Source organism: Salvia splendens, chromosome 21 (genome assembly GCF_004379255.2).
Source record: "Salvia splendens isolate huo1 chromosome 21, SspV2, whole genome shotgun sequence".
NCBI lineage: Eukaryota > Viridiplantae > Streptophyta > Magnoliopsida > Lamiales > Lamiaceae > Salvia > Salvia splendens.
The window spans coordinates 810,876-832,765 of record NC_056052.1 but is presented as its reverse complement, the minus strand read 5'-3'; the positions used below and the strand labels follow the sequence as shown (position 1 = coordinate 832,765).

At 41.8% G+C, this 21,890-nt stretch overlaps 1 protein-coding gene and 3 non-coding genes across 4 annotated transcripts in view; all 4 read right to left on the bottom strand.

Moving 5' to 3' along the window:
- Positions 1-1,992: 1,992 nt before the first annotated feature.
- The window catches only part of LOC121785193 (putative late blight resistance protein homolog R1A-10), a 36,450-nt gene continuing 16,552 nt past the window's right edge, over positions 1,993-21,890 (bottom strand). Inside the window, exons 2-3 of the mRNA XM_042183572.1 lie at positions 2,392-4,607; positions 1,993-2,312 (exon numbers count right to left, since the gene is read on the bottom strand). Of these exons, the coding sequence (XP_042039506.1) occupies positions 2,397-4,607 (2,211 nt within the window). The 3' untranslated portion in view covers positions 1,993-2,312; positions 2,392-2,396. The remainder of the gene's footprint in view (positions 2,313-2,391; positions 4,608-21,890) is intronic.
- On the bottom strand, positions 7,170-7,276 carry LOC121785628. The gene has a single exon (XR_006047012.1). It is a non-coding gene; the product is annotated as a small nucleolar RNA R71 (small nucleolar RNA).
- Positions 12,852-12,958, bottom strand: LOC121785625. The gene has a single exon (XR_006047010.1). It is a non-coding gene; the product is annotated as a small nucleolar RNA R71 (small nucleolar RNA).
- LOC121785627 lies at positions 18,534-18,640 on the bottom strand. The gene has a single exon (XR_006047011.1). It is a non-coding gene; the product is annotated as a small nucleolar RNA R71 (small nucleolar RNA).

Genomic DNA, 21,890 nt, shown 5'->3' with positions numbered 1-21,890 from the left:
AGAAAATAAAAAAACTATTCCGCCCTGGAGCTTCCACCGCCTCGGCCTCCTCCCCCGCCTCGGCCTACTCCCGGCGTGGGTTCAATGGGAAAATCCTTCCGGATCTGGGATAATCCCTGCAAATACCGCGGGGCGGAGGGACGATCATATGCATCCACGTCAAAATTGGGTGGTTGGTACCCCCGACGTCGCCGAACCCTGGGTGCCCGGCGTCGATGAACCGGAACCACCCAGTGTGTTGTACATGGTCTCCCAATCGCCGAACGCGTTGAGATCCCACCTGCCGGAGCCTCCACCGTCGGAGTTGCCGTCGCCGGACATTTTGTGATGAGATGTTAGATGACAATTGGAGAGGAAATTGAGATGGTTTAGGAAGAATAGATGTGTAGTTGTGTGTGAAATGAAGATGAATTAGGAGTATTTATAGAGTAAAAAAATTAATTAAAAATAAAAAAAGAAAAAACGGATATATAAATGGTAATATTACCGTTTACAATTTTTTTCTTTAAATTTGATTTTTAAAAAAAAAGATTTATTGCGTCAGCGCGTGACGATGCCCACTCGCGGACCGGCGAGTGGACGTCACGCATGGTTTAGGGGCGAGACAGCCCGTCTCTTGTCTCGCAGGGACGGGACGCGGGACGCGATCGTGACGCAACGCGTCTCGTGAGCGTTCCATCTCTCCGCGACGGTGGCGCGCCGCGTAGGGATGGCCTCAAATTTAAAACACGTATGACTAAAATTAACAATATAATAATGTCAAGAGGTTTATATTTTTTTCTCTACTAAAAAAATAATGAATTTGACAATGCGAATATTGTTAGCACCAAGAAAATGCAACTAAAAATAATTATACTGCAGCATGTTCAATGAAGTCATATCTCACGGATTACCCTTCTAGCAGATCTGAAGAAGTTGGAAAAAGGGATCTCTTCAATCAGTAGATGAAGTAGAAAGCCGGCCTTGAGAAGAGGCAAACCTCAGTGAGGAGACGAATAGCGAGGGAAAATCGCCTCCTCAAGAGGGGAAGGAGGCCACGGCCTCCTCCAATCACTCGTGAGTTTTCTTGTTCCTCACACTCCGCGTGCTCGAATCAAAATCTTCGTCTCCACGGTTAATGACAGCTGGTCGCCGCATACATTTGTATCCTTTCTTCTCATTGTCACCATTTGTTGTACCAATAAATGCCAGTCACTAGGTCGGCAGTTGAACCTTCGGGTTTGTGGAATCCATTTGATCATGGTGAGGGGTTGAGATTTCAAGGGATAGTGAAGGTTGGCTGGCATATCAGCCTCACCACTATAAAGTTCTAGGATGGAGGCCCTTCAAGAGAAATTTGTCGTAATTAAATTCCCTATTCTTTGCATTTGCTTACCATTTGATTCCCTTTTATGTCATACTAATATTTATCAATGCTATGTTTTTTTCTCAAATTTGATTCCCTTTTATGTCATAGTATAGTTATTATACATAAATTATGTCATAATTTTTGTATAATCTAAGTTAAATTGGTGCACTCAACATAACAGAAGAACATAGGTTTATTAGTTCATTGGTCCAAGGTTCATGGAGTTGTCTACGGACAAACGATGGCTAGGTTCTGAGTCTTGTGACAGGTCCTACGTATATGAGTGATCATCTTAGTAGTTGATAGGCTAGTTTTCGTCACTCGTTTAAGGCCGCTTTGACGTGCTTAATAGATGTAAATTTGCATAAAAAGATGCTTTTATGGCTGAAGGGTGTTATCCAAAAGTTCTCCAACCCGGGAGAAATGCGCAAGGAAGTCAATATGAGAAAGGACTGAAGATTGGAGAAGGAATGAGCTTTGGAGGCTCAAACTATCGAGTTTGATAGCTCGGCCAGTTTGGAGAAGGAATGAGCTTAGGTTTTAATGTTAATAGGGATAAATAGCACGAAAAGATAACTTGTTCACATGAAAAAGAAGAAAAGAAAATCGTCAGGCAACAGAGACTAAGAGAGAGATGAGAAATATTAGGGATGGGAGAAATTAGGTTTCTTACTAAACGTTATATCTTGTGAGAGATACATCCCCTATTTATAAGAAACTAGAGTCCAAGTTTGATTCAGTGACTACGACATGGGAAAAGAACCAAACGAAGAAAAACCCATGAAGGAGCTTACAACATGCTCGACCCAACTTACAAACGATAACTAAAAGAAATCACGCAGTGTTGTGAAAACGTTTTAGCATGCATACAGTTCTTCTTGGCCCGAGACAAGGTAGGCCAATATTTATTTTAGAGGTCAAAGACAGGCTTCACCACTTGTCTTCTTCACTTCATTATTCCATACTGACCAAGAATCCAACCAAACACAATAAATAGTCAGAAACGAACATAGTGTAGTATTAATAGTTAATACCACAATTACCTGATTTAATCTGATTCGCATCCAACACCTATGGTGAGCTTGAACCTGGAAGCTCCCTCTTTCTCTTGATTTGCCTCTTTCTTCGCAGCTATTTTCTTGGCAGAATCAACTGCAGTTGCTGATAGATGCTCTATGTCCAATTTCTCCAGGATTCCCACCACAGCATCGGGGATTCCTTGGAGTTTCCTGCACTGTCTAAGCACAAGAAACCTAAGTCTAGGAAAACTATTTTTTGAGGCCTCCCATACAAGTAACTCTGTATCTTCAATGAGCAAAAAATGGAGAGAGTGGAAACCTCCACCAACAACCTCCCAAGCCATTCCAGTGAATGCATTGTCTTTCAATTTGAGGACCTGGAGGGTTTCTATCATCCCCAACTTAGACATATGATTCCAATCCAAACTAGTACCCTCAATAGTCAGCATCTTGAGTTTTAAAGGGAACCAGCTTGCTAACTCAGGAAACCGCATTGACCCCCGGGATTCTGAATCGTGATGTGTATTCACCAGCTTTAACTTTTCAAGTTGATTAAGCATTCCCAAAGAATTTGTTTGAAACAGATTGGCCAATTTTCCTTGAATGCCTAACCTCTTCAAGTTTGGGAACTTGTTGAAGAAATTGGTGGTACAAATTTCAGGTGATATTCTGCTCAGGGTTTGGAGACTCGTACACCTCACACCATCCCCTTTGCCGACTCCGATAATGCCCACATTTGTCTTCAGATGCCTCAGTTGTATCATCTTCAATATATTTGCTTTGATCGTAATGGATTCCATCTTAGTGTAGATTACAAGAGTTTGAAGGTTCCACAGGTTGGAGAAGTCTTCAGCAAGAGTTTTCAGAGTATCAACACATATAGTAAGGTACCTCAAGTGATATAGTTCGGTTACACCTTTAGGAATCTGATTCATTCTGTTGAACTCAGATTCCAAAACTCGGAGCATATTGAATCCTTTAACCATTGTAGGTGTATACTTATCTGGGAAATTCGCTGGCGCCTTATAGAAGAATAAAAGAGAACGGATGCGATCAAAGTTCATCTTTTCCTTGTCACTGAGGAAGCTATCAAGTTCAGAATGGAAGCAAAGACGGCGGGGTTTGCCAATCTCAGACGATGGAGGGACAAAATCATTATTCACACATTTCATTTCATAGAAGAACCTTTGTTGCTCCTGTAATAATTTTGAACCACAGAATGCATACACCACATCATGAATGCGGCATGTTTTAACTTCACCTTTGATATTTCTTTTAACAGCCATCACTAAGTTCATGCTGATCAAATCTTTCAGATACTCTTCTGCAGTTTCCTCCAAGCCCTCTCCTTGTATGAATCCTTCTGCAATCCACATGCGGACTAATTTCCAAACAGATATCTCATAGTCTTCTGGAAACACCCTCAAATATAGCAAACAATCTTTCAATTTATCAGGTAGACTGTTGTAACTTAATTCCACAATATTTGAGACCTGTTGTTTCACGTCATTTTTTAAAAAATCTGTCACATGACCTGACACCTTAAGCCACTCGTCTTTAATCACACTTATATCCACATTCTTTGAACATTTATCCAAAAGAATTCCTCCAATCACCACGATTGAAAGTGGCAATCCACCACAATTTGTGGCTATACATTGCCCAACAACATTCAAATTAGCATGGCACTTTTTGAGTTGACCAAATACTTCATACTGGAGAAGTTCCCAACTTTGTGCAGGCAACAATAAAGGTAGGTTATAGGATTTCCTTGGAAGACTAGCTTTGTTTCCAACACCCTCATGGCGACTAGTGACGATGACTTTACTCATGCTATAGCTGTTTTGCAAAACCACGTTGATAGCATTCCAAGCCTCCGTAGTCCACACATCATCTAAGACTAGCAAGAATTTTCTATCATTCAGATAATACTGAACCGTCTCTTTCAACTTATCAAAACGAAGACCTGACATGTCCTCGCTAGTGAACTCCTTGAGAATCTCAAGGAACACATTCTTGATATTCGGTGTCTGGGTAACGTATACCCAGATGCGATTGGGGAATTCACTGATCACATCTTGGTTCTTGAATACTTTCCATGCCAGTGTGGTCTTCCCCAAACCTGGCATACCAACTATAGACATAACATCCAATTTTTCCTTTGGTTCACGCAAATACCCCAAGATTTTTTTTTCAGCCTCTTCGAAACCCACCACGTTTGCTTCCCTGATTGTCTGGGGCTGCGCGTGGAATTGAAAGATGCGTAAGATTAAGTAGAACAATTACATGTTTGCAATTTGAGTGAAATCCCACAACTAAATTCTTACTAAACAAAAATATATAGAGGTATATATTTTATTCGCATTTGCGGACCAACAATGTAATACATATATAGGTCATTGATTAGGAATAATAACCTAATGAAACAAAATGTATTAGCAGGAGCTATAGATATGTTTTGCGAACGTCATTACGTATAAAGGCTTAATGAAACAGAATTTTTAAAGGACCTAATGAAACAAACTAATATTATTAGGACATAAACCCCATCATAATTATATATTGACTCATTAATTCAGCTTCAGTTTCACCATGTCGGATTGTTAAGGAGGAGTGATGCGAAGCATATTTCCTATTCTTTACCCCGGTTTTTATGTTAATTGTAGCTCACCAAGTCGTGCTTTGAGTGTAGTTTCGGGTGTTAGAAGCTGGAAGTTCGTCGAAAATGCATAGCTGAGATTCCAGAGAGTTCGCCCGGTCGGGCGTTTTGAAGTTGCTAAACGCCCGGTCGGGCGTTTCCATTTGTGCATGCGGAGTCCAGAAAGTTCGCCCGGTCGGGCGTACTGATTTCAACTAAACGCCCGGTCGGGCGTTTCCCGCGAAGCCACGCAGCAGCCTTTCGCCCGGTCGGGCGATTCCCTCTTCTAATATCGCCCGGTCGGGCGTTCGGAATGTCAAGCAGTTTTCAGCAGTTTCAATCGACGGTTGAGTATAAAAAAACAAGCGAAAAAGACACACGGGGGAGGGGGAGAAAGACAGAGAGAAAGGAGGAGAGGAAGAAGAGAAGGAAGGCATTCCGACCGTTATTCCGACCATCTATTCACAAATCCCGACTCCACTCGACGAGAGCATCACACCTATGGTTTTATTTCTACATTCTACTATGTGTGTAGGCTAGGCTCTCTTCGTTGCTCCGAGTTGTAATCTAGGCTTGTGCATTTGTTTTAACACCTTGAATCGTATGTTCGATACCAACAATGTGTTTGATAATTAAAATGCTACGTTTTTGGCTAACGATGTAGTGTTGTTAAATCTTAACTATCGTCTCTTTAACATAGCTTGGGATTGATCGTTTGTTGGTATGCTATCGATTTAGAACTGTTCAGGGGATAAATTGATAGTGGATTAGGTAAGTAATTATAGTAGACGACATTTGTTCCCGCGCATCTGCAGGAATTAAATGTCGTTGAAAGCTGGTTCATGGAACAAGTGTTCAGCTGACTGTGAACTATACGTCGTAGACATGTTCAGTGCACGCGATTAGGTTGATAATTTTAATCCCGTCGTATGGTTCGTTGTAATGGTGTGTAACAACGCAAGCTTAGAGAGCAACTTGGAGTGACTTGTCTTCACGTGTTAAAAACCTCACTTTAGTAGCTTAAGTTAGTTAACCTTCTCAAAATCAAAACAAAATCTTTACATGCTTTGTGTAGTCCTATTAAGTGTAAGCAATCTCGCCTCCCTGTGGATCGACACTTGAAATACTACTACGATACTGTATTCTTGCAGTAGTGTAGTATTATTAGAGTTTAAATAATTGAACTTGATAATCTTTATACATTGTTTGGGAACTCTAAAATATCGCATCCAGTTTTGGCGCCGTTGCCGGGGAGGCAATAGCTTGTTTATGCTTAATTGTTTTAGTTTTTATTTTGTTTTGTTTGATTTTTTCTTTTTGAGTTTTTTAGGTACATTGTTCGTGTTCTACGGTGTGATAGCCATCTACCACATCCGGACTGGAAGACGAAGGAGTGTATTATTTTAGGTAATATTTAGCTAACTCTTAGTTTAGGTAGTTTAGTTTTCACTTAAGCACACACGTTTCATAGTACTTACCCCGGAGTTGTCGAGAGGTCTCGCTCTCGGTAATAGGAATTATTTTGTGCTTGTGCTTGGTGTATTTTCTGTTGTGTAGGTTGAATTAATAAATTTTAAAAATAAAAAAAAAGAGGAAGTCGTGAATGCACACGAGATCTCAGGGTACACCACCTTTCGGATTACTCTGTTATCAAAGAAGGAAAGGGTCAGGAAGTTCAGCCGGGTTTGAAATTCAACAAGATTCGCCGAGTCCAATCAGAGATAACCCATTGTTTGAGAGTAGTGACAGTGATCTAGAAGCTGAGTCGATGGCCGACAATAATAACAACAACGCTGTCCCACCACCTGGAGGAAGGTTCGGTGACACTCTTAGGTCGGGAGTCGACTTTCTAGGAGAATTCGCCTACGCGAATGACAACGTGAACATTCCTTCTCATTACATTAGCTTGGTGAACGGGGGAAATCTCTTCCATGGGCGAGACGATGAGGATCCGATGAGCCACCTCAACGTGTTCTATGAATTGACGAACTCTCATCGACCCCCGAATGTGGACCATCATCAGATTAAGAGGGCCTTATTCCCTTTCTCACTGAGGGATAAAGCACGGGCGTGGTATGATTCTATTCCGGGATACAACATAGCCACATTCCAAGAGTTGAAGATGTTGTTCCTCTTGGAATATAACTCTCCGATGAAGATTGAGAAGTTGAGAGAGGAGATCACTACCTTCCGACAGAAATATGATGAGTCTTTTGCGGAAGCGTGGAAGAGGTTCACTGAATTGCTAAGGAAATGCCCAAGTCATGGACTAGCTCCGGGGCATGACCTTTTAAAATTCTACAAAGGTCTCAACAATGAGGGCACGGGACTAGTCACTGCAGGCTCAAACGGGAACTTGGATGATTTGACGCATGATGAGGTGAGAGCCTTGTTCCAAAGGTTGGCCAACAATCAAAGGAATTGGCATAATCCAAGAAGAGCGGCTGAGAAGGTAGGAGATACGTTTGATGCTACCAAAGATGCGGAAAGAGTGACAGCCATTGAGGCTCAATTGGCGGACATTAGTACCCAGATGTCTTCAATGACGAAAGCAGTGAAATCTCTTCAACTAACTCCTCAACCTCAAGCAGTGACCGTTATGAAGTGTGGGTTGTGTCAAGGTGGACATCACACTGATCAATGTCCAAGTCTTCAAGGGCCACCAGTGGAGGACGTGAACTACATTGGTAACCATCATCAAGGTTTCAACCAAAGCAACCAATACAACAATCAGCAGAATTGGAGGCCTCAACAAGCAACCTGGAATCAAGCTGGTCCTAGCAACACTTCGGGGACTCAATGGAGGTACAACAATCAACCTCCGGGTTATGAGAAGAAGCCATCAGTCGAGGATCAATTGGGACAGATTCTCTCGTTTATGACTAAGAGTCAAAAGGAGAATGACTACTTCAAAGAAAAGACCGTGGAAAAATTTGGGCAGTTAGAAGCTACAATGAGGAATCTTGAGACTCAAATTGGGCAGATTGCTACAGCATCTCACACAAGAATTCCTAATGCTATCCCGAGTGATACGGTGCCCAATCCTAAAGGTTTTGAACAGTGCAAGGCAGTTAAGTTAAGAAGTGGAAAGGATCTTGAGTCTCCAATCATGCTAGATGCACAAAATGGCTCGAACATCTTGCACGCAGGGGCGGACAAGTTGTTTGGCTAACAAACCTCGCACGCAGGGACGGACGAGGGGATTGAGTGGGCTACTACCGAAGCTAGGGAAGGTCAACAAGAAAAAGAAGAGTCAACCATGAGTGATATCCACAAGAAGAATCCACTAAGTCCGGCAATGGACCCGAAGTGTCCATTTAATTTTCCAGATTTTATCCCGCCACCACCTTTCCCAGTCGAGAATAAGAAGAAGGGTAGGAAAATAATTCAAGAGAAAGGACTCGATTGGATGATGAACATTATCAGGAAAGTTAATGTAGATGTGTCCCTGGTGGATTTGTTCCTACACTTTCCTAAATTCTCCAAGTTTTTTAAGGATCTTATTGCGAAAAAGGAGAAGATACAAGACGATGGTGTGGTGATATTGAGCGCATTTTGCTCACAATTTGTGAAGGGAAAAATGCCGGCAAAGAGAAGAGACCCTGGAAGCTGTGTGATCCCATGTGAGATGGGAGATAAGAAGTTCCCAAAGTGCCTACTTGATCAAGGCTCGGGAATATCATTGATGGCTCTGAAAACCGCACGGTCAATCGGTCTAGAAGCGAGGATTGAACCAATCGACATTGACCTACAATTGGCGGATCATTCAATTGTGAAACCAAAAGGTATCATCGAGGATGTCTTGGTGAAGGTTGATAGATTTGTACTCCCGGTTGACTTCATTGTCCTAGAGATGGAAGAGGACAAGGATATGCCTATCCTATTTGGTAGGCCATTTTTAGCAACCGGTGATGTTGTGATAGAGACCAAGACAAATACGGTCATGTTTCGAGTAGATGGAGAGAATGTGGTGATCAAGCAAGAGAAGGCGGGGAAGCGCCTATTGGAGCCTGGATAGAGGTAGACAAGGATGAAGAAGGTCGAGCCAACGACTATAAACAAAGGCGCTGATTGGGAGGCAACCCAAGTTTTTTTGTTTTTATTTTTGATTTCATATGTTGGAGGTTTTGTTTGCTCAATTCTTTCCTCTAACATTTTTTTTGAATTGAGTGTTTCTTTTTGTAGTTTTTGTTCTTTTTGTATGAGCAACTGGGAGTTAGGATTGGAGCTTAGGAGGAAGCACACCTGCAAAGGATTTTTACACCCACCCTCCCACCCGAATGCACTATGGACGTCATGCCAAGTTTGGGGGAGTTTCCTTTCCCTTTACTTTATTTGTCTTCTTTGCATGCATTGAGGACAATGATGCATTCAAGTTTGGGGGGGTTATGAATGATTTGTGATGTATGTTTTTGGGTGTTTTGCGTGATAAAGACGTTTTGAATCTATGTAGTTGACGGGTGCATGCTTTATCTTCGGCTTTCTGGTTAGGAAATCTTACTTAATTTTACTTGAACTTTGAAGCTTAGGATGAATGGAATGGGTGCATGAATTTAATTGAAAGAGCATGTTGTGATTACAACCGATTTCTTGAGTTGAGGAGAGTATGAAAATCACATGACTTGTGGAAATTATCTTGGATTGATTTGCTTTATCGAGTGAAGTGCTTGCGTTCGGTTGTGTTAACGATATGAGAGGATAAGGCACTAGGATGAACTCCATGGCCAAATGATCACATGCCTAGTCCATCAATGATCCCCTAGAAGCCACCTTGAGCTTAATTTCTTATTCTTTGTGTAAACACTTAGCCACTGAAATAAGCCTAATTTTAGCCTCATCGATAGACCTTGCTACTATTTGGGTGCTAAATACAAGTTGAGCTTTGTGGTTTGAGTTTGAGTGTGGGTGGTGAATTGTAGAGAGTAGACATATCTAGACTTGATGTAATGTGAAAAGAATGAAGTTCTTAGAAAGGAAAGAAAAAAGAAAAAAGACGACCTCCAAATTTGCAAAAGTCGAGGTCTTTATAAAAAAAAAAAAAGAAAGAAAGAAAAAGAAAAAGTTTGATGGAATAAAGATAGAGCTTCTATATTTGTTTGATGTAATCTTGTCTAGAATAGATCTCAGGTTTGGGGGGGTTTGAGTTTGGTTGTAATATTTTGTTGTTTGTTCTTTGGAAGGAAGTTGTAGGAGGGAAGAATTTGGCACTCAATTGTGTAGCCTTCGAGCTCACTATCCATATGTATCCTACCTCGTCCCTAGCCCCATTACAACCTCGAAATAAGACCTTGGACCTTATCGTTGATGCTTGTGGATGTTGTGTAAAGAACTTGGTAAAGTTAAAGAAGTTCGATTTGAAATCTGTGAGTCTATGTGGTTAGTATTGCTTGATGAGTCAATGATGACGATTTGAGTTGTTTGATCGTATGTTTGGACTTACTTTGAAGTGCATCTTGACTTGAAGTTTTAAGGGGATGAGTGATTGTTCTTGAGAGTGGGAAATCTTGATTGGAAAGTTTGGGGGTTCAGATTTTGGCACTCACGTCCCTACATGATTCTTTGTGATGAAAATTTATTTGCGGGGTAGACTTGTGTTGAGTTTTTGTGCTGAAAATAAACCTCGCTCGGGGCGAGCAAGTGTTCAAGTTTGGGGGTATTTGATGCGAAGCATATTTCCTATTCTTTACCCCGGTTTTTATGTTAATTGTAGCTCACCAAGTCGTGCTTTGAGTGTAGTTTCGGGTGTTAGAAGCTGGAAGTTCGTCGAAAATGCATAGCTGAGATTCCAGAGAGTTCGCCCGGTCGGGCGTTTTGAAGTTGCTAAACGCCCGGTCGGGCGTTTCCATTTGTGCATGCGGAGTCCAGAAAGTTCGCCCGGTCGGGCGTGCTGATTTCAACTAAACGCCCGGTCAGGCGTTTCCTGCGAAGCCACGCAGCAGCCTTTCGCCCGGTCGGGCGATTCCCTCTTCTAATATCGCCCGATCGGGCGTTCGGAATGTCAAGCAGTTTTCAGCAGTTTCAATCGACGGTTGAGTATAAAAAAACAAGCGAAAAAGACACACGGGGGAGGGGGAGAAAGACAGAGAGAAAGGAGGAGAGGAAGAAGAGAAGGAAGACATTCCGACCGTTATTCCGACCATCTATTCACAAATCCCGACTCCACTCGACGAGAGCATCACACCTATGGTTTTATTTCTACATTCTACTATGTGTGTAGGCTAGGCTCTCTTCGTTGCTCCGAGTTGTAATCTAGGCTTGTGCATTTGTTTTAACACCTTGAATCGTATGTTCGATACCAACAATGTGTTTGATAATTAAAATGCTACGTTTTTGGCTAATGATGTAGTGTTGTTAAATCTTAACTATCGTCTCTTTAACATAGCTTGGGATTGATCGTTTGTTGGTATGCTATCGATTTAGAACTGTTCAGGGGATAAATTGATTGTGGATTAGGTAAGTAATTATAGTAGACGACATTTGTTCCCGCGCATCTGCAGGAATTAAATGTCGTTGAAAGCTGGTTCATGGAACAAGTGTTCAGCTGACTGTGAACTATACGTCGTAGACATGTTCAGTGCACGCAATTAGGTTGATAATTTTAATCCCGTCGTATGGTTCGTTGTAATGGTGTGTAACAACGCAAGCTTAGAGAGCAACTTGGAGTGACTTGTCTTCACGTGTTAAAAACCTCACTTTAGTAGCTTAAGTTAGTTAACCTTCTCAAAATCAAAACAAAATCTTTACATGCTTTGTGTAGTCCTATTAAGTGTAAGCAATCTCGCCTCCCTGTGGATCGACACTTGAAATACTACTACGATACTGTATTCTTGCAGTAGTGTAGTATTATTAGAGTTTAAATAATTGAACTTGATAATCTTTATACATTGTTTGGGAACTCTAAAATATCGCATCCAGTTTTGGCGCCGTTGCCGGGGAGGCAATAGCTTGTTTATGCTTAATTGTTTTAGTTTTTATTTTGTTTTGTTTGATTTTTTCTTTTTGAGTTTTTTAGGTACATTGTTCGTGTTCTACGGTGTGATAGCCATCTACCACATCCGGACTGGAAGACGAAGGAGTGTATTATTTTAGGTAATATTTAGCTAACTCTTAGTTTAGGTAGTTTAGTTTTCACTTAAGCACACACGTTTCATAGTACTTACCCCGGAGTTGTCGAGAGGTCTCGCTCTCGGTAATAGGAATTATTTTGTGCTTGTGCTTGGTGTATTTTCTGTTGTGTAGGTTGAATTAATAAATTTTAAAAATAAAAAAAAAGAGGAAGTCGTGAATGCACACGAGATCTCAGGGTACACCACCTTTCGGATTACTCTGTTATCAAAGAAGGAAAGGGTCAGGAAGTTCAGCCGGGTTTGAAATTCAACAAGATTCGCCGAGTCCAATCAGAGATAACCCATTGTTTGAGAGTAGTGACAGTGATCTAGAAGCTGAGTCGATGGCCGACAATAATAACAACAACGCTGTCCCACCACCTGGAGGAAGGTTCGGTGACACTCTTAGGTCGGGAGTCGACTTTCTAGGAGAATTCGCCTACGCGAATGACAACGTGAACATTCCTTCTCATTACATTAGCTTGGTGAACGGGGGAAATCTCTTCCATGGGCGAGACGATGAGGATCCGATGAGCCACCTCAACGTGTTCTATGAATTGACGAACTCTCATCGACCCCCGAATGTGGACCATCATCAGATTAAGAGGGCCTTATTCCCTTTCTCACTGAGGGATAAAGCACGGGCGTGGTATGATTCTATTCCGGGATACAACATAGCCACATTCCAAGAGTTGAAGATGTTGTTCCTCTTGGAATATAACTCTCCGATGAAGATTGAGAAGTTGAGAGAGGAGATCACTACCTTCCGACAGAAATATGATGAGTCTTTTGCGGAAGCGTGGAAGAGGTTCACTGAATTGCTTAGGAAATGCCCAAGTCATGGACTAGCTCCGGGGCATGACCTTTTAAAATTCTACAAAGGTCTCAACAATGAGGGCACGGGACTAGTCACTGCAGGCTCAAACGGGAACTTGGATGATTTGACGCATGATGAGGTGAGAGCCTTGTTCCAAAGGTTGGCCAACAATCAAAGGAATTGGCATAATCCAAGAAGAGCGGCTGAGAAGGTAGGAGATACGTTTGATGCTACCAAAGATGCGGAAAGAGTGACAGCCATTGAGGCTCAATTGGCGGACATTAGTACCCAGATGTCTTCAATGACGAAAGCAGTGAAATCTCTTCAACTAACTCCTCAACCTCAAGCAGTGACCGTTATGAAGTGTGGGTTGTGTCAAGGTGGACATCACACTGATCAATGTCCAAGTCTTCAAGGGCCACCAGTGGAGGACGTGAACTACATTGGTAACCATCATCAAGGTTTCAACCAAAGCAACCAATACAACAATCAGCAGAATTGGAGGCCTCAACAAGCAACCTGGAATCAAGCTGGTCCTAGCAACACTTCGGGGACTCAATGGAGGTACAACAATCAACCTCCGGGTTATGAGAAGAAGCCATCAGTCGAGGATCAATTGGGACAGATTCTCTCGTTTATGACTAAGAGTCAAAAGGAGAATGACTACTTCAAAGAAAAGACCGTGGAAAAATTTGGGCAGTTAGAAGCTACAATGAGGAATCTTGAGACTCAAATTGGGCAGATTGCTACAGCATCTCACACAAGAATTCCTAATGCTATCCCGAGTGATACGGTGCCCAATCCTAAAGGTTTTGAACAGTGCAAGGCAGTTAAGTTAAGAAGTGGAAAGGATCTTGAGTCTCCAATCATGCTAGATGCACAAAATGGCTCGAACATCTTGCACGCAGGGGCGGACAAGTTGTTTGGCTAACAAACCTCGCACGCAGGGACGGACGAGGGGATTGAGTGGGCTACTACCGAAGCTAGGGAAGGTCAACAAGAAAAAGAAGAGTCAACCATGAGTGATATCCACAAGAAGAATCCACTAAGTCCGGCAATGGACCCGAAGTGTCCATTTAATTTTCCAGATTTTATCCCGCCACCACCTTTCCCAGTCGAGAATAAGAAGAAGGGTAGGAAAATAATTCAAGAGAAAGGACTCGATTGGATGATGAACATTATCAGGAAAGTTAATGTAGATGTGTCCCTGGTGGATTTGTTCCTACACTTTCCTAAATTCTCCAAGTTTTTTAAGGATCTTATTGCGAAAAAGGAGAAGATACAAGACGATGGTGTGGTGATATTGAGCGCATTTTGCTCACAATTTGTGAAGGGAAAAATGCCGGCAAAGAGAAGAGACCCTGGAAGCTGTGTGATCCCATGTGAGATGGGAGATAAGAAGTTCCCAAAGTGCCTACTTGATCAAGGCTCGGGAATATCATTGATGGCTCTGAAAACCGCACGGTCAATCGGTCTAGAAGCGAGGATTGAACCAATCGACATTGACCTACAATTGGCGGATCATTCAATTGTGAAACCAAAAGGTATCATCGAGGATGTCTTGGTGAAGGTTGATAGATTTGTACTCCCGGTTGACTTCATTGTCCTAGAGATGGAAGAGGACAAGGATATGCCTATCCTATTTGGTAGGCCATTTTTAGCAACCGGTGATGTTGTGATAGAGACCAAGACAAATACGGTCATGTTTCGAGTAGATGGAGAGAATGTGGTGATCAAGCAAGAGAAGGCGGGGAAGCGCCTATTGGAGCCTGGATAGAGGTAGACAAGGATGAAGAAGGTCGAGCCAACGACTATAAACAAAGGCGCTGATTGGGAGGCAACCCAAGTTTTTTTGTTTTTATTTTTGATTTCATATGTTGGAGGTTTTGTTTGCTCAATTCTTTCCTCTAACATTTTTTTTGAATTGAGTGTTTCTTTTTGTAGTTTTTGTTCTTTTTGTATGAGCAACTGGGAGTTAGGATTGGAGCTTAGGAGGAAGCACACCTGCAAAGGATTTTTACACCCACCCTCCCACCCGAATGCACTATGGACGTCATGCCAAGTTTGGGGGAGTTTCCTTTCCCTTTACTTTATTTGTCTTCTTTGCATGCATTGAGGACAATGATGCATTCAAGTTTGGGGGGGTTATGAATGATTTGTGATGTATGTTTTTGGGTGTTTTGCGTGATAAAGACGTTTTGAATCTATGTAGTTGACGGGTGCATGCTTTATCTTCGGCTTTCTGGTTAGGAAATCTTACTTAATTTTACTTGAACTTTGAAGCTTAGGATGAATGGAATGGGTGCATGAATTTAATTGAAAGAGCATGTTGTGATTACAACCGATTTCTTGAGTTGAGGAGAGTATGAAAATCACATGACTTGTGGAAATTATCTTGGATTGATTTGCTTTATCGAGTGAAGTGCTTGCGTTCGGTTGTGTTAACGATATGAGAGGATAAGGCACTAGGATGAACTCCATGGCCAAATGATCACATGCCTAGTCCATCAATGATCCCCTAGAAGCCACCTTGAGCTTAATTTCTTATTCTTTGTGTAAACACTTAGCCACTGAAATAAGCCTAATTTTAGCCTCATCGATAGACCTTGCTACTATTTGGGTGCTAAATACAAGTTGAGCTTTGTGGTTTGAGTTTGAGTGTGGGTGGTGAATTGTAGAGAGTAGACATATCTAGACTTGATGTAATGTGAAAAGAATGAAGTTCTTAGAAAGGAAAGAAAAAAGAAAAAAGACGACCTCCAAATTTGCAAAAGTCGAGGTCTTTATAAAAAAAAAAAAAGAAAGAAAGAAAAAGAAAAAGTTTGATGGAATAAAGATACAGCTTCTATATTTGTTTGATGTAATCTTGTCTAGAATAGATCTCAGGTTTGGGGGGGTTTGAGTTTGGTTGTAATATTTTGTTGTTTGTTCTTTGGAAGGAAGTTGTAGGAGGGAAGAATTTGGCACTCAATTGTGTAGCCTTCGAGCTCACTATCCATATGTATCCTACCTCGTCCCTAGCCCCATTACAACCTCGAAATAAGACCTTGGACCTTATCGTTGATGCTTGTGGATGTTGTGTAAAGAACTTGGTAAAGTTAAAGAAGTTCGATTTGAAATCTGTGAGTCTATGTGGTTAGTATTGCTTGATGAGTCAATGATGACGATTTGAGTTGTTTGATCGTATGTTTGGACTTACTTTGAAGTGCATCTTGACTTGAAGTTTTAAGGGGATGAGTGATTGTTCTTGAGAGTGGGAAATCTTGATTGGAAAGTTTGGGGGTTCAGATTTTGGCACTCACGTCCCTACATGATTCTTTGTGATGAAAATTTATTTGCGGGGTAGACTTGTGTTGAGTTTTTGTGCTGAAAATAAACCTCGCTCGGGGCGAGCAAGTGTTCAAGTTTGGGGGTATTTGATGCGAAGCATATTTCCTATTCTTTACCCCGGTTTTTATGTTAATTGTAGCTCACCAAGTCGTGCTTTGAGTGTAGTTTCGGGTGTTAGAAGCTGGAAGTTCGTCGAAAATGCATAGCTGAGATTCCAGAGAGTTCGCCCGGTCGGGCGTTTTGAAGTTGCTAAACGCCCGGTCGGGCGTTTCCATTTGTGCATGCGGAGTCCAGAAAGTTCGCCCGGTCGGGCGTGCTGATTTCAACTAAACGCCCGGTCAGGCGTTTCCTGCGAAGCCACGCAGCAGCCTTTCGCCCGGTCGGGCGATTCCCTCTTCTAATATCGCCCGATCGGGCGTTCGGAATGTCAAGCAGTTTTCAGCAGTTTCAATCGACGGTTGAGTATAAAAAAACAAGCGAAAAAGACACACGGGGGAGGGGGAGAAAGACAGAGAGAAAGGAGGAGAGGAAGAAGAGAAGGAAGACATTCCGACCGTTATTCCGACCATCTATTCACAAATCCCGACTCCACTCGACGAGAGCATCACACCTATGGTTTTATTTCTACATTCTACTATGTGTGTAGGCTAGGCTCTCTTCGTTGCTCCGAGTTGTAATCTAGGCTTGTGCATTTGTTTTAACACCTTGAATCGTATGTTCGATACCAACAATGTGTTTGATAATTAAAATGCTACGTTTTTGGCTAATGATGTAGTGTTGTTAAATCTTAACTATCGTCTCTTTAACATAGCTTGGGATTGATCGTTTGTTGGTATGCTATCGATTTAGAACTGTTCAGGGGATAAATTGATTGTGGATTAGGTAAGTAATTATAGTAGACGACATTTGTTCCCGCGCATCTGCAGGAATTAAATGTCGTTGAAAGCTGGTTCATGGAACAAGTGTTCAGCTGACTGTGAACTATACGTCGTAGACATGTTCAGTGCACGCAATTAGGTTGATAATTTTAATCCCGTCGTATGGTTCGTTGTAATGGTGTGTAACAACGCAAGCTTAGAGAGCAACTTGGAGTGACTTGTCTTCACGTGTTAAAAACCTCACTTTAGTAGCTTAAGTTAGTTAACCTTCTCAAAATCAAAACAAAATCTTTACATGCTTTGTGTAGTCCTATTAAGTGTAAGCAATCTCGCCTCCCTGTGGATCGACACTTGAAATACTACTACGATACTGTATTCTTGCAGTAGTGTAGTATTATTAGAGTTTAAATAATTGAACTTGATAATCTTTATACATTGTTTGGGAACTCTAAAATATCGCATCCAGTTTTGGCGCCGTTGCCGGGGAGGCAATAGCTTGTTTATGCTTAATTGTTTTAGTTTTTATTTTGTTTTGTTTGATTTTTTCTTTTTGAGTTTTTTAGGTACATTGTTCGTGTTCTACGGTGTGATAGCCATCTACCACATCCGGACTGGAAGACGAAGGAGTGTATTATTTTAGGTAATATTTAGCTAACTCTTAGTTTAGGTAGTTTAGTTTTCACTTAAGCACACACGTTTCATAGTACTTACCCCGGAGTTGTCGAGAGGTCTCGCTCTCGGTAATAGGAATTATTTTGTGCTTGTGCTTGGTGTATTTTCTGTTGTGTAGGTTGAATTAATAAATTTTAAAAATAAAAAAAAAGAGGAAGTCGTGAATGCACACGAGATCTCAGGGTACACCACCTTTCGGATTACTCTGTTATCAAAGAAGGAAAGGGTCAGGAAGTTCAGCCGGGTTTGAAATTCAACAAGATTCGCCGAGTCCAATCAGAGATAACCCATTGTTTGAGAGTAGTGACAGTGATCTAGAAGCTGAGTCGATGGCCGACAATAATAACAACAACGCTGTCCCACCACCTGGAGGAAGGTTCGGTGACACTCTTAGGTCGGGAGTCGACTTTCTAGGAGAATTCGCCTACGCGAATGACAACGTGAACATTCCTTCTCATTACATTAGCTTGGTGAACGGGGGAAATCTCTTCCATGGGCGAGACGATGAGGATCCGATGAGCCACCTCAACGTGTTCTATGAATTGACGAACTCTCATCGACCCCCGAATGTGGACCATCATCAGATTAAGAGGGCCTTATTCCCTTTCTCACTGAGGGATAAAGCACGGGCGTGGTATGATTCTATTCCGGGATACAACATAGCCACATTCCAAGAGTTGAAGATGTTGTTCCTCTTGGAATATAACTCTCCGATGAAGATTGAGAAGTTGAGAGAGGAGATCACTACCTTCCGACAGAAATATGATGAGTCTTTTGCGGAAGCGTGGAAGAGGTTCACTGAATTGCTAAGGAAATGCCCAAGTCATGGACTAGCTCCGGGGCATGACCTTTTAAAATTCTACAAAGGTCTCAACAATGAGGGCACGGGACTAGTCACTGCAGGCTCAAACGGGAACTTGGATGATTTGACGCATGATGAGGTGAGAGCCTTGTTCCAAAGGTTGGCCAACAATCAAAGGAATTGGCATAATCCAAGAAGAGCGGCTGAGAAGGTAGGAGATACGTTTGATGCTACCAAAGATGCGGAAAGAGTGACAGCCATTGAGGCTCAATTGGCGGACATTAGTACCCAGATGTCTTCAATGACGAAAGCAGTGAAATCTCTTCAACTAACTCCTCAACCTCAAGCAGTGACCGTTATGAAGTGTGGGTTGTGTCAAGGTGGACATCACACTGATCAATGTCCAAGTCTTCAAGGGCCACCAGTGGAGGACGTGAACTACATTGGTAACCATCATCAAGGTTTCAACCAAAGCAACCAATACAACAATCAGCAGAATTGGAGGCCTCAACAAGCAACCTGGAATCAAGCTGGTCCTAGCAACACTTCGGGGACTCAATGGAGGTACAACAATCAACCTCCGGGTTATGAGAAGAAGCCATCAGTCGAGGATCAATTGGGACAGATTCTCTCGTTTATGACTAAGAGTCAAAAGGAGAATGACTACTTCAAAGAAAAGACCGTGGAAAAATTTGGGCAGTTAGAAGCTACAATGAGGAATCTTGAGACTCAAATTGGGCAGATTGCTACAGCATCTCACACAAGAATTCCTAATGCTATCCCGAGTGATACGGTGCCCAATCCTAAAGGTTTTGAACAGTGCAAGGCAGTTAAGTTAAGAAGTGGAAAGGATCTTGAGTCTCCAATCATGCTAGATGCACAAAATGGCTCGAACATCTTGCACGCAGGGGCGGACAAGTTGTTTGGCTAACAAACCTCGCACGCAGGGACGGACGAGGGGATTGAGTGGGCTACTACCGAAGCTAGGGAAGGTCAACAAGAAAAAGAAGAGTCAACCATGAGTGATATCCACAAGAAGAATCCACTAAGTCCGGCAATGGACCCGAAGTGTCCATTTAATTTTCCAGATTTTATCCCGCCACCACCTTTCCCAGTCGAGAATAAGAAGAAGGGTAGGAAAATAATTCAAGAGAAAGGACTCGATTGGATGATGAACATTATCAGGAAAGTTAATGTAGATGTGTCCCTGGTGGATTTGTTCCTACACTTTCCTAAATTCTCCAAGTTTTTTAAGGATCTTATTGCGAAAAAGGAGAAGATACAAGACGATGGTGTGGTGATATTGAGCGCATTTTGCTCACAATTTGTGAAGGGAAAAATGCCGGCAAAGAGAAGAGACCCTGGAAGCTGTGTGATCCCATGTGAGATGGGAGATAAGAAGTTCCCAAAGTGCCTACTTGATCAAGGCTCGGGAATATCATTGATGGCTCTGAAAACCGCACGGTCAATCGGTCTAGAAGCGAGGATTGAACCAATCGACATTGACCTACAATTGGCGGATCATTCAATTGTGAAACCAAAAGGTATCATCGAGGATGTCTTGGTGAAGGTTGATAGATTTGTACTCCCGGTTGACTTCATTGTCCTAGAGATGGAAGAGGACAAGGATATGCCTATCCTATTTGGTAGGCCATTTTTAGCAACCGGTGATGTTGTGATAGAGACCAAGACAAATACGGTCATGTTTCGAGTAGATGGAGAGAATGTGGTGATCAAGCAAGAGAAGGCGGGGAAGCGCCTATTGGAGCCTGGATAGAGGTAGACAAGGATGAAGAAGGTCGAGCCAACGACTATAAACAAAGGCGCTGATTGGGAGGCAACCCAAGTTTTTTTGTTTTTATTTTTGATTTCATATGTTGGAGGTTTTGTTTGCTCAATTCTTTCCTCTAACATTTTTTTTGAATTGAGTGTTTCTTTTTGTAGTTTTTGTTCTTTTTGTATGAGCAACTGGGAGTTAGGATTGGAGCTTAGGAGGAAGCACACCTGCAAAGGATTTTTACACCCACCCTCCCACCCGAATGCACTATGGACGTCATGCCAAGTTTGGGGGAGTTTCCTTTCCCTTTACTTTATTTGTCTTCTTTGCATGCATTGAGGACAATGATGCATTCAAGTTTGGGGGGGTTATGAATGATTTGTGATGTATGTTTTTGGGTGTTTTGCGTGATAAAGACGTTTTGAATCTATGTAGTTGACGGGTGCATGCTTTATCTTCGGCTTTCTGGTTAGGAAATCTTACTTAATTTTACTTGAACTTTGAAGCTTAGGATGAATGGAATGGGTGCATGAATTTAATTGAAAGAGCATGTTGTGATTACAACCGATTTCTTGAGTTGAGGAGAGTATGAAAATCACATGACTTGTGGAAATTATCTTGGATTGATTTGCTTTATCGAGTGAAGTGCTTGCGTTCGGTTGTGTTAACGATATGAGAGGATAAGGCACTAGGATGAACTCCATGGCCAAATGATCACATGCCTAGTCCATCAATGATCCCCTAGAAGCCACCTTGAGCTTAATTTCTTATTCTTTGTGTAAACACTTAGCCACTGAAATAAGCCTAATTTTAGCCTCATCGATAGACCTTGCTACTATTTGGGTGCTAAATACAAGTTGAGCTTTGTGGTTTGAGTTTGAGTGTGGGTGGTGAATTGTAGAGAGTAGACATATCTAGACTTGATGTAATGTGAAAAGAATGAAGTTCTTAGAAAGGAAAGAAAAAAGAAAAAAGACGACCTCCAAATTTGCAAAAGTCGAGGTCTTTATAAAAAAAAAAAAAGAAAGAAAGAAAAAGAAAAAGTTTGATGGAATAAAGATAGAGCTTCTATATTTGTTTGATGTAATCTTGTCTAGAATAGATCTCAGGTTTGGGGGGGTTTGAGTTTGGTTGTAATATTTTGTTGTTTGTTCTTTGGAAGGAAGTTGTAGGAGGGAAGAATTTGGCACTCAATTGTGTAGCCTTCGAGCTCACTATCCATATGTATCCTACCTCGTCCCTAGCCCCATTACAACCTCGAAATAAGACCTTGGACCTTATCGTTGATGCTTGTGGATGTTGTGTAAAGAACTTGGTAAAGTTAAAGAAGTTCGATTTGAAATCTGTGAGTCTATGTGGTTAGTATTGCTTGATGAGTCAATGATGACGATTTGAGTTGTTTGATCGTATGTTTGGACTTACTTTGAAGTGCATCTTGACTTGAAGTTTTAAGGGGATGAGTGATTGTTCTTGAGAGTGGGAAATCTTGATTGGAAAGTTTGG